The 17196-nt window shown below is 46.9% G+C and overlaps 1 protein-coding gene across 1 annotated transcript in view; it reads left to right on the top strand.

Moving 5' to 3' along the window:
- P4HB (prolyl 4-hydroxylase subunit beta) overlaps nucleotides 1-17196 on the top strand; it is a 143592-nt gene that overhangs the window by 108660 nt on the left and 17736 nt on the right. The window contains exons 6-7 of the mRNA XM_068116690.2: nucleotides 14541-14666; nucleotides 14820-15020. Coding sequence (XP_067972791.1) covers nucleotides 14541-14666; nucleotides 14820-15020 — 327 coding nt within the window. The remainder of the gene's footprint in view (nucleotides 1-14540; nucleotides 14667-14819; nucleotides 15021-17196) is intronic.

Raw genomic sequence — 17196 nt, 5'->3', positions numbered from 1 at the left:
ACCACAAGAAGAGCAAGAGACACCTGCAGGGTTAGGGGTTGTCGAATTTATTTTTATTCCAATGAACAATGGTGACTGCACCGATTGGTGGTGGGGTGGTGCTTTTGATGCGCGGGAAGGGTGCTCTGCACGTTATTAAAGGCCGTCGGCCACAGAGCACTCGTGGGTTGGTGTATCGATGTTGGCAAGCGCGCTCTCTCTATGCATAACATCTGCATGTGTTCCTCCAAAGACAGGTCCTGGATCGTAGTGTAAATAGCAGCGTAGTCTTGTAAATAATGCTCCCTACCGGCTGTATGTTTAGTTTGAGAATTCTTTCCGGATTCGGTTATCCTGTGGGTGTGTTTCTGCGAGGAGAAGGGTGCAACGTCGCAGGGGGACATATTTACTCATTTGTGAATATCTGTAAAACTGTCGCACTCAGGGTAGAGTTAATAGTAGAGGGAACTACATTGCGTGCCACACTAAAGTAGGTAAAAATTTATCGGGTCGGGACGCCCCGAGGGTAGAGAAGGGTGCAATGTTGCGAATATGGAATTTGACCTCCATATCCGCTTGTAAATATTCCCCTATCTTCTCCGATACTCCCCAACTCTCCCCTTACCCCATTCCCTAGTCCCATTGTCTGTAAACAACACCCATTAGAGCCGATCTTCCCCTTCATTCCCCCATTAAATGTCGTGCCCAGGTCCCCCGCACCACACGTAGACAATTATAGGACATCTTGCTAGTTATTCTTAATCTATGTCAGTTAAGGACTTGTTTCCATTAATTATGACTCTTCGTTGCACCAGAATGTGATGATATGGCACCAGTAGGAGTTTAGGACCTTCCCATACCTCCCCGCATCTCTTCCCATCATCTCAAGCTCCAACAACAACCACAACAACAGCGGCTTTGCGTCCTCACTCCGGCTCGGTTGGCCGCCATTGAACATGTGCTCGACGGGGTTACCCAGAAGGGGGCTCCCTGTCGGCCCCTCGTCAAGGGCGGAACCGGTAACCCCCGCACCCAATGAGAAGCCATGGGCCGATGCCATATGGGGCGGAGCTAACGAGCGAGGGCGTGACTCCCCGCCGGATATACGCGGCCCCGCGCCGGACGTGACGTTAGAGATGCGCCCCGAGCTTGGAAGGACAAGACGCCACCCTCCCGAGCGCTGAGCGACCTCCCCGGCATCTCCACCAAAGTCGCGACCCACGAGCGCTGAGCGACCTCCCCGCATCTGCTGGACACCACCGTACGACTGCCGCTTTCCTTGCCATCAAATCCCGTGTGAGTCAGCGTTGTCCCGTTTATCTGTGGTCTGTCTAGGGTTAATATAAGGTTGTGTCTAAGTGCCCACCTTCCTATGTTTCCCTCTTGTCCCTGTAATCTAACCTTTTCCGCCTTAATATAACCTCCTCCGGAGGTCTTGAGAATCGAAACCCTGGTGTCGTATTGTGTCATTATAATCCAGCCGGGTGTCTTCTTTTTCTTATTGAGCCAGCGTAGCGCGATTAGTCAACATTCGGGCACAATCGGGTAACTTGTACGGATACGGCGGCCATCCCGCTCGGCCCACCATACCATCAAAGTCGTATCTGTAACAATATACACACACACACACACACACACACACACACACACACATACATATACTGAAACGCAAAAGAAACTTACCACCTTTGAAACCTTTAAATATCAACAATAACACTGCGTGTAGTAAATGTGTGAACTTATTTGTGGACAATAGTGTCCTCACTGTCAGACAAAACGGTCACGGATGGTCACTTGAACCTTCAATGGTCACTTCATAGCACAGCTGTTGAACAGCTATTTTGACTGTCAGTGATTAGCCAAGCGGTACGGGATGATTTTAATGAGCTGCACGTGATGTCTTGATATTGGCTTTAAAAAGGCCAGTGCAAAATGGGCATTTCCATCAACATGCCACGATTGTCAAGGGATCAACGGCAGCGTGCCCTTGGCATGCTGCAAGGCGGACTGAGCTACCGTGAGGTGGCACGTCGCCTTGGCTGTTCACACCAGACGATATCGGCCCTGGTGGACAGAGACACCATCCACAACTCTGCAGATGACAGACCTCGATCAGGGAGGCCAAGAGTCACCACTGCAAGGCAGGACAGGCAGATGGTCCGAAGTCACCTGCGGGATCGATTCCGTCCAGCATCCCGCACTGCGGCAGAAACTCCGGGGCGTGCAAACCCACGGATCTCCAATGATACTGCACGAAGACGACTGCATGACTATTGCAGTCATGCAAGAAACTTACCACTTGTTTGAAATGTAATAAAATTGTAACAGTTCAAAATAAAACAAACCAACAATTGCTAATTGAAACATTGGCATTTTATTGATGACATGTCAAGTTTTTGACCAAGATACACCATCTCATCAGTTTGTTCTACAGTACAGAACAGCACAGGGTGCCATGTCAGTCCCCTTTTAATAGCGTGTGTGGCCACCATTGTTTTGGAGACAGGCAGTGCATCGTCGGCGTATACTGCCTACCAGTCTTTGGATGGATTGCTGTTGGATTCTGTCCCACTCAGTCCTCAATGTCTGAAGCAGCTCTGCCCGTGTCCTGGCCCTGCCAACTACGCGTCTCCCAAGCTCATCCCACAGGTGCTCTATGGGATTCAGGTCAGGGGAGAGCGCAGGCCACTGCATGGTGTTGAAGTTCTCGCCTTGGAGAAATGCAGTGGTAAAGCGAGCAGCATGGGGACGAGCGTTGTCATGCTGAAAGGTTCTCAGTTCTGGGTGGTCTAGCAGGAATGGCAGCAGATGAGGTCGCAGGATGTTATCCACATACCGCTGGGCGTTAAGATTCCCATCCACAACCACCAGTGGCGTCCTGTACCGGCCTGATATGGCGGCCCACACCATCACACTTGGGCCACCCCACCTGTTGGCTTGACGCACGCAACAATCGGCATATCGCTCGCCAGTTCTTCTCCAGACACGCTCACGCCCATCAGGACTGTCCACACAGAACCTTGACTCATCGCTGAAAGTGACCTCGTTCCACTGCGCCAAGGTCCACCGCTGATGCTGCTGGCACCATCTCTGTCGGTTGCGGCGATGGGCAGCCGTCATCACGGGGCCTCTGTATGGTCTTCTGGCAGTCAGACCACAGTCATGCAGTCGTCTTCGTGCAGTATCATTGGAGATCCGTGGGTTTGCACGCCCCGGAGTTTCTGCCGCAGTGCGGGATGCTGGACGGAATCGATCCCGCAGGTGACTTCGGACCATCTGCCTGTCCTGCCTTGCAGTGGTGACTCTTGGCCTCACTGATCGAGGTCTGTCATCTGCAGAGTTGTGGATGGTGTCTCTGTCCACCAGGGCCGATATCGTTTGGTGTGAACAGCCAAGGCGACGTGCCACCTCACGGTAGCTCAGTCCGCCTTGCAGCATGCCAAGGGCACGCTGCCGTTGTTCCCTTGACAATCGTGGCATGTTGATGGAAATGCCCATTTTGCACTGGCCTTTTTAAAGCCAATATCAAGACATCACGTGCAGCTCATTAAAATCATCCCGTATCGCTTGGCTAATCACTGACAGTCAAAATGGCTGTTCAACAGCTGTGCTATGAAGTGACCATTGAAGGTTCAAGTGACCATCCGTGACCGTTTTGTCTGACAGTGAGGACACTATTGTCCACAAATACGTTCACACATTTACTACACGCAGTGTTATTGTTGATATTTAAAGGTTTCAAAGGTGGTAAGTTTCTTTTGCGTTTCAGTATATATATATATATATATATATATATATATATGTGTATATATATATATATATATATATATATATATATATATATATATATATATATATATATATATGTGTATATATATATATATATATATATATATATATATATATATATATATATATATCGTAACTCAATTTGCTCGTTTCTCAAATTAAATTTCCCCATTAAAATGCATTGAAATGCTATTAATCCGTTCCAGCCCGCCAAAAACCACACCAATTTTTTTTTAAATATACAGTATATATATAAATATCTCGCGCTTTATATTTCACCTGTATGCAGCATACAAGTTGGCAGGATGGCCTGGACTGGAGGTACGCACACTTGACTCTAAACTGTCCAGCCTGGATTTGAATCCCGACCCAGCTATAACCTGTCATGGGTGTTTCACAGGCAGGGTGATTCATCAATGTGTGTACCGCTAAACTGGGCGCCCCGTTTGCATCCCATTAGTTGTTGGATGTTAAGGATCTCACCGTGTTTTCCACAAAGAGAAGGCGAGCTATCGCCGGCAGTCTGAACAAGTTGTGGCCTGGCATGCTCTTCTCCTCTGCCGTTATATACGTCCTCCTCGGCATCTTTTTCCAGAAGAGCCCTGTCTCGTCACAGTTGAAGATTTGCTGGGGGATGTATCGTTCGGCTTCTATCAGTTCGGCAAAAGTTAAAATAAAATCTTCAGCTGCCTTCACATCCGCCTCACCAAGTCGACAACACGCACACCTCGCTCATGTTTTTCGACGATTGCGTGTTTTATATCCAAGCACATCATCCTCTTCTTCTTCTCAGTACTGCCCTTGGCACTCAATTTCTTAGGACCCATGGTTAAAACTAAGAAATTTTCCAACATAACCAAAATGCGAAAACAAAGCAGCAGTGATATACGGCAGAAATGCTTGCACGGCAAGATAACCACGTGACCGGAACCCACCTGGTGGCGGGTGGCGTAAGCTCCAAAATAACCAACATGCGAAAACAAAGCAGCAGCGATATACGGCAGAAATGCTTGCACGGCAAGATAACCACGTGACCGGAACCCACCTGGTGGCGGGTGGCGTAAGCTCGTAACTCAGATCTCGGCTCGCATCTCAAAGCAATAAACCGCCCGAGCGACGGCTCGTATCTCGGAAAACTCGTAAGTTGGTGCACTCGTAAGTCAAGGTTTCACTGTATATATATATATATATATATATATATATATATATATATATATATATATATATACAGTGGGGAGAACAAGTATTTGATACACTGCCGATTTTGCAGGTTTTCCCACTTACAAAGCACGTAAAGGTCTGTAATTTTTATCATAGGTACACTTCAACTGTGGAAGACGGAATCTAAAACAAAAATCCTGAAAATCACATTGTATGATTTTTAAGTAATTAATTTGCATTTTATTGCATGAAATAAGTATTTGATCACCTACCAACCAGTAAGAATTCCGGCTCTCACAGACCTGTTAGTTTTTTCTTTAAGAAGCCCTCCCATTCTCCACTCATTACCTGTATTAACTGCACCTGTTTGAACTCGTTATCTGCATAAAAGACGTCTCCAGACCGTCTCCGACCACAAAGACCGCAAAGACCGACCGCAAAGCCGTCTCCAGACCTGTCCACACTCAATCAATCAGACTCCAACCTCTCCACAATGGGCAAGACCAGAGAGCTGTCTAAGGACATCAGGGACAAATTTGTAGACTTGCACAAGGCTGGGATGGGCTACAGGACAATAGGCAAGCAGCTTGGTGAGAAGGCAACAACTGTTGGCGCAATTATTAGAAAATGGAAGAAGTTCAAGATGACAGTCAATCTCCCTCGGTCTGGGGCTCCATGCAAGATCTCACCTCGTGGAGCCTCAATGATCATGAGAAAGGTGAGGGATCAGCCCAGAACTACACGGCAGGACCTGGTCAATGACCTGAAGAGAGCTGGGACCACAGTATCAAAGAAAACCATAAGTAACACACTACGCCGTCATGGATTAAAATCCTGCAGCGCACGCAAGGTCCCTCTGCTCAAGCCAGCGCATGTCCAGGCCCGTCTGAAGTTTGCCAATGACCATCTGGATGATCCAGAGGAGGAATGGGAGAAGGTCATGTGGTCTGATGAGACCAAAATAGAGCTTTTTGGTTTAAACTCCACTCGCCGTGTTTGGAGGAAGAAGAAGGATGAGTACAACCCCAAGAACACCATCCCAACCGTGAAGCATGGAGGTGGAAACATCATTCTTTGGGGATGCTTTTCTGCAAAGGGGACAGGACGACTGCACCGTATTGAGGGGAGGATGGATGGGGCCATGTATCGCGAGATCTTGGCCAACAATCTCCTTCCCTCAATAAGAGCATTGAAGATGGGGCGTGGCTGGGTCTTCCAGCATGACAACGACCCGAAACACACAGCCAGGGCAACTAAGGAGTGGCTCCGTACGAAGCATCTCAAGGTCCTGGAGTGGCCTAGCCAGTCTCCAGACCTGAACCCAATAGAAAATCTTTGGAGGGAGCTGAAAGTCTGTGTTGCGCAGCGACAGCCCCGAAACCTGAAGGATCTGGTGAAGATCTGTATGGAGGAGTGGGCCAAAATCCCTGCTGCAGTGTGTGCAAACCTGGTTAAGAACTACAGGAAACGTCTGATCTCTGTAATTGCAAACAAAGGTTTCTGTACCAAATATTAAGTTCTGTTTTTCTGATGTATCAAATACTTATTTCATGCAATAAAATGCAAATTAATTACTTAAAAATCATACAATGTGATTTTCAGGATTTTTGTTTTAGATTCCGTCTTCCACAGTTGAAGTGTACCTATGATAAAAATTACAGACCTTGACGTGCTTTGTAAGTGGGAAAACCTGCAAAATCGGCAGTGTATCAAATACTTGTTCTCCCCACTGTATATATATATATATATATATATATATATATATATATATATATATATATATATATATATATATATATATACAGTGAACCCTCGTTTATCGCAGGGGTTACGTTCCAGAACCCCCCGCGATAAACGAAAATCCGCGAAGTAGCGACCATATATATATTTTTTTTAAATATATATTTTAAAGCATTATGAACTCCCCACACTCTTATTAACCTTTCCCATACTCTTATAAACACTTCCTATACTCTTAAACACTTTTTACACTCTTAAACATACGTAATTTTAACAACATATAAAATTCTAATGGGTACTCACCATTGAAGATACTGTAGCTACCCATGGGTTCCCCAAGCAAGACCAGCATCAGGATCTCCTTGCTCCAGCCGGTGACGTCACCGGCGGGGATTCCCGGCGCGAGAGTGGCTGGTCACGTGACCGCTAAAGCGTGCCGCGCTTTGCGGGTATAATCAGCTACACCTGTTGATCACGTGACCACCGATTCACCGAAGCACGCCACGCTTGAGAGGCGTGGCTTTCGGTTTCTGGTTGTGCTTTATAATGCAGCCCGATAAATGGGCTTTTCAGTGTTCCCGAGTTGGTTTTGAGAATAAATATCTTCTCGGACGAGTTTGTGTCTTGCCCGTCATTTCGTCCGTATCAAGCAAGAGCCCCGGCTCTTCAATACTACAACTTGCGTGATGAAGATGATGATGAATTAGCTGTGCAGTACTGATGACGATGAAGGTGATGACGATGATGAATGTACTGGCGTTTTCCATACGCACGACTCTTTGTCTACCCTTCTACTGTACACTATGTACAGTATTTTATTTCTTGTAATATGTTTTAAATACTGTATTTTTCTTATTTCTTTACGTTTTTTAATTTTTTAGGCTAGAAAATGCTTATTTTACCACAAAAATATTTAAAATAATAGTATATAAAAATACATTTATACCGCAAAATCCCGCGATATAGCGAAAAATCCGCGATATAATTTTACATATACTAGCGAGAAAAAACCGCGATGTACCGAATCCGCGAAAAGTGAACCGCGATATAGCGAGGGATGACTGTATATAATATATATATATATATATATATATATATATATATATATATATATATATACACACATACACACATACATACATACACACACACACACACACACACACACACACACACACACACACACACATACATACATACATACATACATACATATATTGTTGCGGATCTCAAAACGTCGGCCTTCCCCTTATAAAGAGGGGATTAATCCCCTTGTCCTTTTTCTGGCCGACGCGATCCCGAGGCTATCGCGTTCCTTCCGGTCGGTGTTAAATAGGGTTGTTGGTCGAATTAGTCCTATTACCTAAGTGCTAACACCGGCCGTGAAGCAAGGAAATAACCCCACCGAACCACGGCGTTAGTGGACACGCCGAGCGAAGCGAGCCGTGGTTCGGGCCGTTAGCAGGTACTAAACCCGATTCTGAGCGGTTGTAATCGTACCACGCTTACCCAATTGAGAAATCACTTGGACGATCGGATTAAGAGGAAAACCAGGAAGAACAGGCGATTTATTAACACTTTGTACAATTAGAAGAGGAAAAGAAAGAAAGAATGTACAATGAAGAGGAAGAAGCAGATACACAGGGCAGCCTTAATAACAGTCTTAACTTATTCCCTGGACACGGGCCCGTTCACTCTCAGACTCACTCTCAGGGTCACTCACACGGGGTTTGGAGATGGTGGTGTTGAGGGTCCAAGGGTCCACAGCTCGTCCGGTCCCCGACTCGTACCGTGCAGATGGTGGAATATGGCCGGCAGCTCTCCCCGTGACGTAGGCGCGATGCAGATGCGATAGGCCCGTGGCGTAGGCGCGATCGCGATGCGATATCTCGGGGGATCAATTGGCGATTAGATTTGGCGTACGTAATACTTGTACCGGCGCCTTTACACGCGCGCCCGGTATTGTTACGATCGATGTGCCACTTCCCCAATGTCCTTCTGCACGCTGCAGTCCTCTGCAATGCGTGCCGCGCGCCCGCCCTCTGTAAAGCTTGTTCCACAGCGCGTCTTTCCCTCTCGTGACTACTCAACTTCGATCAGGTCAAGCGCCTCCCTCTCCCTGCTCATAACTTGTTCACAATGATCACAGTTGCGTCCGTTCTCACAACTCAGGTACAATGTTCAAGCCCTCTCTCTCCTCATAACTGTTCAACAGACTTTGTGAGCGCCTCTCCCTTCTCAGAACTGAGGTGGGGGCCTCACGCAAGGGGTTATATTGCCACGCCCAGCGAACCCTCTGGAATCTCTAGCCACACCCTGTCAGGCGATCTCGCCTCAGCCCTGATTGGCGGTTTAGGGCTTACCGGCTCTGCCTTGATGGCTGCTTGACGTGGCCGCACCTCCACCCTTGCGCTCCGCCCCCTTTCCGGGCCTTACCTCGTGGCCTTTGGGCTGGTTTGAGCGGAAGCCCAACGAGTTCGCGAAGGCTGCTGGCAGCCTAAAGGGCGAGGGCGATGTACAGACTGGTTCGCGCTTAATGGCGTCGATTGAAGGGAGGCTGCCAAAATGGGACGAACAGGGCCTACTCTTATTTATTTTACACAACGCAGATGCAACTATTGGGAATGGCCTTATCCTAAACACACTATGAAATAACTAACGTCCTAAGGTGACCTACGTGTTGCTTGTGGCCGTACTATGGGGTGCAACCTTTAACCTTTAATGATATTACCTGTGTGGGTTCTCAAAACCGCAATATATACATATATATATATATATATATATATATATATATATATATATATATATATATATATATATATATATATATATATATATATATATATATATATATATATACATATATATATACATATATACACACACTACATGGACACCCCTTCATGTGGTGTGGACCAAGAATGTAGACACCCCTTCTAATTAGTGGATTTGGCTGTTTCAGCCACACCTATTGCTGACAGGTATATATAATCAAGCACACAGCCATGCAATCTCCATAGACAAACATTGGCAGTAGAATGGGCCTTATTGAAGAGCTCAGTGACTTTAAAACATGGTACCGTCATAGGATGCCACCTTTCCAACAAGTCAGTTAATCAAATTTATGCGCTGCTGGAGCTGCCCCTGGTCAACTGTAAGTGTTATTGTGAAGTGGAAATGTCTCGGAGCAACAACAGCTCAGCCGCGAAGTGGTAGGCCACACAAGCTCACAGAATGGGATCGCAAAGTGCTGAAGCGCGTAGCGTGTTAAAATCGTCTGTCCTCGGTTGCAACACTCACTACCAAGTTCCAAACTTCCACTGGAAGCAAAGTCAACACAACAACTGTTCGTCGGGAGCTTCATGAAATGGGTTTCCATGGCCGAGCAGCTGCACACAAGCCTACGATCACCATGCGCAATGCCAAGCCTCGGCTGGAGTGGTGTAAAGCTTGTCGCCATTGTACTCGGGAGCAGTGGAAACGCGTTCTCTGGAGTGATGTATCACGCTTCACCATCTGGCAGTCCGACGGACGAATCTGGGTTTGGTGGATGCCAGGAGAACGCTACCTGCCCAAATGCACAGTGCCAACTGTAAAGTTTGGTGGAGGAGGAATAATGGTCTGGGCTGTTTTTCATGGTTTGGGCTAGGCCCCTTAGTTTCAGTGAAGGGAAATCTTAACGCTACAGCATACAATGACATTCTAGACGATTGTGTGCTTCCAACTTTGTGGCAACAGTTTGGGGAAGGCTCTTTCCTGTTTCAGCATGACAATGCCCCCATGCACAAAGTGAAGTCCATACAGAAATGGTTTGTCGAGATCGGTGTGGAAGAACTTGACTGGCCTGCACAGAGCCCTGACCTCAACCCCATCAAACACCTTTGGGATGAATTGGAACGCCGACTGCGAGCCGGGCCTAATTGCCCAATATCATTGCCCGACCTCAGTAATGCTCTTGTGGCTGAATGGAATCAAATCCCTGCAGCAATGTTCCAACATCTAGTGGAAAGCCTTCCCAGAAGAGTGGAGGCTGTTACAGCAGCAAATGGGGGAGGGGTGGGGACCAACTCCATATTAATGCCCATGATTTTGGAATGAGATGTTCGACTAGCACATACGGGTGTGATGTTCGGGTGTCCACATACTTTTGGTCATGTAGTATATATATAAATATATATATTATTATGAATTTGGGTAGAGTGATATATAGAGTCAGATAGATCTGTAACTGTATCGGTAGGCATTCGACTGTCGCGATAGGGAATCTACCTGTAATAAGTTATATGGTTAGATGTCGGTATAAGCTGTATTGGTGTCCCCGCCATGGGCGTGCTAAGTAGTACAGGGATTATGGATAAGATTCCTTTGTTCATCGTCCCCTCTGTCGCCAAATCTGTGTCCCTTATGGCAATACACACTCACATAGACACTAGATAGATCCCTGAGAGCACACATTAAATAATTCCCCTCCCTAACAATAAGACTTTGGAAGACGAGTAGGCAGCAGCTGCGCAGTACGCTACCATGGGCGACCAAGCATCGAGCAAGGCTGGGAGCCATGCCCAGGAGGACTGTTGATTGGCCAGGGGGAGGGGCGAGCAACACCACAGGGCGGGAAGCACTTGGCCAATGGGAGGGCACCAGTGCAGTCAGAACATTCGAGAGGTCGAGAGACTAGGCTCTGAAATGGGAACGCGCCAGAATTGACGTCACACGCGAGGTGACAAAAGGACTCGCTGGACGACATTTTCTCTCTTCGCGCTGGACCCCTTCGTGTTATTCGCCCTCTTTTTGCTCTGCGCTGGACTCTTGCCTGGGTTGATTCGCGCTCTTCCCTGCGTTATTGACTGGTGGTCGTTGGTTCGTCGTGGTACTTGGAGCGGTGTTCAGTGCGAGGTGCTCTTGGTGCTCGGGGCGAGCGGGACCTCGCGTGCGGCAGGCGGGCTGGGAGCGAGGCATGCCGCTGAGCAGACGAGGCCGGGGCCTACCTGGCGACGTGCGCTCGGGGCCTAGCGGAGCGCGCGAGCAAGGCGGACAGAGGTTTCTTCGCACCACTGGAGCCTAGACGATTCCGGACGACTCACTGCAGACTACTGACAGATAAGGCCGCACCCCACAGAACATTACACGACGGGACAGTTATTTCATGCAATTCATTCCTTTGTCTCGTATTTGGAAGTCGGTGTGCGGGATCCCGATTTAGGAAAATTATTTATCTTCCGTCGCGTTTCATTGTCTTGGGTTTGAAATAAATCATTCTCTTTGTACGTTTTACCTCCCGTGTTCGTTGAGTTACTTTCCCCTGCAGGATCGGAGCTGTCGTCGGTTCGCTATAGGTAAGCGCCTCCGCTTCTTCTTCTTCTTCTTCTTCTTCACTTCTACCTCCTGTGCTCTTTTAGCTGAATCCGTGTTTGATCGTCGCTTCCATTAAAGCCGTTTGGTCATTCGCGAGCCCTGGTATTAACTGGAAGGGATCGCGCGACAATATATATGTATGTGTGTGTGTATATATACATATAATGTATGTGGAAAATAGCTCTATTTTGACTTCATTTTTTAATCTAACTCTGTGTTAACTCCACTTTTGTGCAACTGTCGGGGATTCCTCTTCGCGGTGGTTGTTCCCCCAATGCTGTTGCCCAGATTCATCAGTGCAGCGTGGTCATGGTCAGAGTGCCCAATCGATCACCATGGACCCACCCTTTCTTTCCCTCTTGTCTCTCTCTCTCTCTCGCTCTCGCTCTCGCTCTCGCTCTCTCTCTCTCTCGCTCTCTCTCTCTCTCGCTGTCTCTCTCGCTGTCTCTCTCGCTGTCTCTCTCGCTGTCTCTCTCGCTGTCTCTCTCGCTGTCTCTCCTCGATTGATCTGCTGTCTCTCCTCGATTGATCTGCTGTCTCTCCTCGATTGATCTGCTGTCTCTCCTCGATTGATCTGCTGTCTCTCCTCGATTGATCTGCTGTCTCTCCTCGATTGATCTGCTGTCTCTCCTCGATTGATCTGCTGTCTCTCCTCGATTGATCTGCTGTCTCTCCTCGATTGATCTGCTGTCTCTCCTCGATTGATCTGCTGTCTCTCCTCGATTGATCTGCTGTCTCTCCTCGATTGATCTGCTGTCTCTCCTCGATTGATCTGCTGTCTCTCCTCGATTGATCTGCTGTCTCTCCTCGATTGATCTGCTGTCTCTCCTCGATTGATCTGCTGTCTCTCCTCGATTGATCTGCTGTCTCTCCTCGATTGATCTGCTGTTTCTCCTCGATTGATCTGCTGTCTCTCCTCGATTGATCTGCTGTCTCTCCTCGATTGATCTGCTGTCTCTCCTCGATTGATCTGCTGTCTCTCCTCGATTGATCTGCTGTCTCTCCTCGATTGATCTGCTGTCTCTCCTCGATTGATCTGCTGTCTCTCCTCGATTGATCTGCTGTCTCTCCTCGATTGATCTGCTGTCTCTCCTCGATTGATCTGCTGTCTCTCCTCGATTGATCTGCTGTCTCTCCTCGATTGATCTGCTGTCTCTCCTCGATTGATCTGCTGTCTCTCCTCGATTGATCTGCTGTCTCTCCTCGATTGATCTGCTGTCTCTCCTCGATTGATCTGCTGTCTCTCCTCGATTGATCTGCTGTCTCTCCTCGATTGATCTGCTGTCTCTCCTCGATTGATCTGCTGTCTCTCCTCGATTGATCTGCTGTCTCTCCTCGATTGATCTGCTGTCTCTCCTCGATTGATCTGCTGTCTCTCCTCGATTGATCTGCTGTCTCTCCTCGATTGATCTGCTGTCTCTCCTCGATTGATCTGCTGTCTATCCTCGATTGATCTGCTGTCTCTCCTCGATTGATCTGCTGTCTCTCCTCGATTGATCTGCTGTCTCTCCTCGATTGATCTGCTCTCTCTCTCTCTCTCTCTCTCTCTCTCCTCGATTGATCTGCTGTCTCTCTCGATTGATCTGCTGTCTCTCTCGATTGATCTGCTGTCTCTCTCGATTTATCTGCTGTCTCTCTCTCTCGATTGATCTGTTGTCTCTCTCTCTCTCTCTCTCGATTGATCTGCTGTCTCTCTCTCTCTCTCTCTCGATTGATCTGCTGTCTCTCTCTCTCTCTCTCGATTGATCTGCTGCCTCTCTCTCTCTCTCTCTCTCGATTGATCTGCTGTCTCTCTCTCTCTCTCTCTCTCTCTCTCTCTCGATTGATCTGCTGTCTCTCTCTCTCTCTCTCTCTCTCTCTCGATTGATCTGCTCTCCCTCTCTCTCTCTCTCTCTCTCTCTCTCTCTCTCTCTCTCTCTCTCTCTCTCTCTCTCTCTCTCTCTCTCTGTCTCTGTCTCTGTCTCTGTCTCTCTCCTGTCTCTCTCTCTCTCTCGATTGATCTGCTGTCTCTCTCTCTCTCTCTCTCTCGATTGATCTGCTGTCTCTCTCTCTCTCTCTCTCTCTCTCGATTGATCTGCTGTCTCTCTCTCTCTCTCTCTCGATTGATCTGCTGTCTCTCTCTCTCACGATTGATCTACTGTCTGTGTCTCTCTCTCTCTCTCTCTCTCTCTCTCTCTCTCTCTGTCTCTGTCTCTGTCTCTGTCTCTGTCTCTCTCTCTCTCAATTGATCTGCTGTCTCTCTCTCTCTCTCTCTCTCGATTGATCTGCTGTCTCTCTCTCTCTCGATTGATCTGCTGTCTCTGTCTCTCTCTCTCTCTCTCTCTCTCTCTCTCTCTCTCTCTCTCTCTCTCTCTCTCTCTCTCTCTCTCTCTCTCTCTCGATTGATCTGCTGTCTCTCTCTCTCTCTCTCTCAATTGATCTGCTGTCTCCGTGCCGCAGGCTTGGTTGAGAGAACTGTCCGGGGCTATACAACAACAACAGCCCACTGTTGACTCATGTTTTTGTTTTCTCTCCAGTCAGCACCCAAGGTTTTCGGTGGCAGCATCAAGAACCACATATTGTTGTTTGTGAGCAAATCCTCCAATGAGTTTCAGGAGAGACTTGATCAGTTCAAGGCTGCAGCCACAGATTACAAGGGGAAGGTACTTTTGTGAGATGCATGATGTCATTGTCCCATTCCTTGTGACCTATCGGCTTCAGAACACCTCTCACATCCTTTGCAATTTATATACTGTACTAGGGTGTTCCACAAACCTTTCCGTTATTTTTTTTGCCCACCATACCTTGCTTCCAAGATCCTGTTCATTTATATTGATGTGGACAGTGAAGAGAATCTGCGCATCCTGGAGTTCTTTGGCCTTAAACAGGAGGAATGCCCAGCACTTCGGCTCATCACGCTGGAGGAGGACATGACAAAGTACCGCATGGCGCATGAGGAGCTCAGCACAGAAAACATCCGTTCCTTCTGTCAGGACTTCCTTGATGGGAAACTCAAGGTAATCTGTGGCACCACTCCTGAAAAATCCATGCCTCTTTACATTACCCGCATTCTTCAGCAACATCTTTTTGGAGGTGTGATTTGTAAAATGTATATATACACAAAGAATTAAGTTAAGCACCCCTACACAACGAATTAAGGTAAGCACCCCCTAATATATATTCTTTGTGTATATGTATACATTGGCATATATTCTAAGGTATGTGAGATCAAATAATGATTGGTATGACATTAGCAATTTATCCATTGATGAAATGCAGATGAGTGCACTCGTAGGGTTGAGTTGGGTTGAGTAGTGATCCGATCACGTGGGTCCTACACACGTTATTGACGCAAAGATCGCTAGAGGTCTTCTCAGAACAATGACTGTACGTTAGAAAACATAAACGTCATCCACACTGTCCGTGATGGACCTATAGCTCCATACTTAAATTGAGGTGAAAATATGCCTAAAATTCCCAAAATATTTCACCTTAAATTATTCAGAATAAAATATTGAAAACGGCATGATTGTTATGTTTTTATGTGACCATAATATCACTTCTCCAGAAAATATAGCAATATCATGGGTATATTACACTGTTTTGACGACAACAAACTTGTAATGTGCGAGGTTGTAATAAAACGGGGGGGGTGCTTAACTTAATTCTTTGTGTATATATACATTTTAACTTCCTATACATTTTAACTTCCTATACAACATTCTAACTTCCTATATATATATATATATATATATATATATATATATATATATACACACACACACCACCTTTTTCCATGCTGAAGCTTTACATGAATCAATAATGCAATGTACTGAGGTTTGTTTCTTCACAGGAGTGAGGCTCATGGAAGAGCAAGTTAGAACTGACACACACAAACATCAAGGGGATCACATGTTCGGTGGGGATGTTGAGGAACTGTAAAGGTGGGGAGGGGACAAGAGATCTGGATGTGCATAGAAGAAAGAAGAGACGTGGGACGTGTGGAAGGTTTTGAGAGGTTTAAGGGGGAGAGGGTTGCAATACTACACAAAATCTAGATCATAAGAGTTTAAGAATGATTGCTTTATTGTGGAGGGGTAGAGTGGCTTTCATGCCTCCCTGTACATTAGCGTCCTCCATTCAGCTCGGCCAGCCTGCGTAGTTCCAACTGTGGCGTGACCAAGTGTGTGTACTTCGGGAAATTATCTATCTATAATTCCAGTAATCTCTGTGTGTGTGTGTGTATGTCTGTGTGTTTGTCTGTGACCGCTGTTTCTCGACAACCACGGGTCCGATATACTTGAAACTTGCCAGGTATATTGCTGGGGACCTGAGGATGTGCCTTTTCAAGGTTTCATATTAATCGGACAAGTAGTTACCGAGCTATGGCGATTTCTTTACCAAACTCCGCAAGCCGTTCGCTTTGGACCAAACCATTTCATGTAAATAGAGGGGGGGGATTGTCACCGTACTCGCAAGCCGTTCGCTTTGGACCAAACCATTTCATGTAAATAGAGGGGGGGGATTGTCACCGTACTCGCAAGCCGTTCGCTTTGGACCAAACCATTTCATGTAAATAGAGGGGGGGGGGGTTGTCACCGTACTCGCAAGCCGTTCGCTTTGGACCAAACCATTTCATGTAAATAGAGGGGGGGGATATAATTTTAGATATATATATAGTACGGGCATGCCCTAGTATGTTGAAAGCACACTAAATACAAATGTGGCAGGAAAAAAGGATGTGTGGCAGGGGTATTAAAAAAATGGTTTTGCTACATGGCAGGAGGGCTTATTGAATGGCACCAGCAGGGGATATGATGAGCTGACAGCAGGTTACAATTGGTATGAAGGTCAAGGGTGCATGATCACACAATCCCATGGGACAGAGCAGGAGTGTCATGAAGGCAGGGGGATGTTCGATGACTTGAGGCCAGATTATTCAGATGTTGCAGCTGTAGTTATCCAGCTTTCCCAAGACCAGCAAGTTGTAAAGCAGTGGCTCCCACAAAGCTGGACAAAGCCAGACAGACTATGCAACAGAAGGAGGTACTTGCAAGTGAGATAGAAACAAGAAGTGATTAGGCATGGCTGCAGGTCAAACATACGGGGGAGGGGGGGGGGGGGAACCCCCAATGGAACAAGAATGGGAATTTGAACAAAGGTTTGAATAAGGAAAAAGGGAACTGGAAAACA

This window comes from Myxine glutinosa, chromosome 1, assembly GCF_964187855.1.
Source record: "Myxine glutinosa chromosome 1, kmMyxGlut1.1, whole genome shotgun sequence".
Lineage (NCBI taxonomy): Eukaryota > Metazoa > Chordata > Myxini > Myxiniformes > Myxinidae > Myxine > Myxine glutinosa.
The sequence above is the reverse complement of the archived record's forward strand: the minus strand, read 5'-3'. Positions and strand labels throughout refer to the sequence as shown.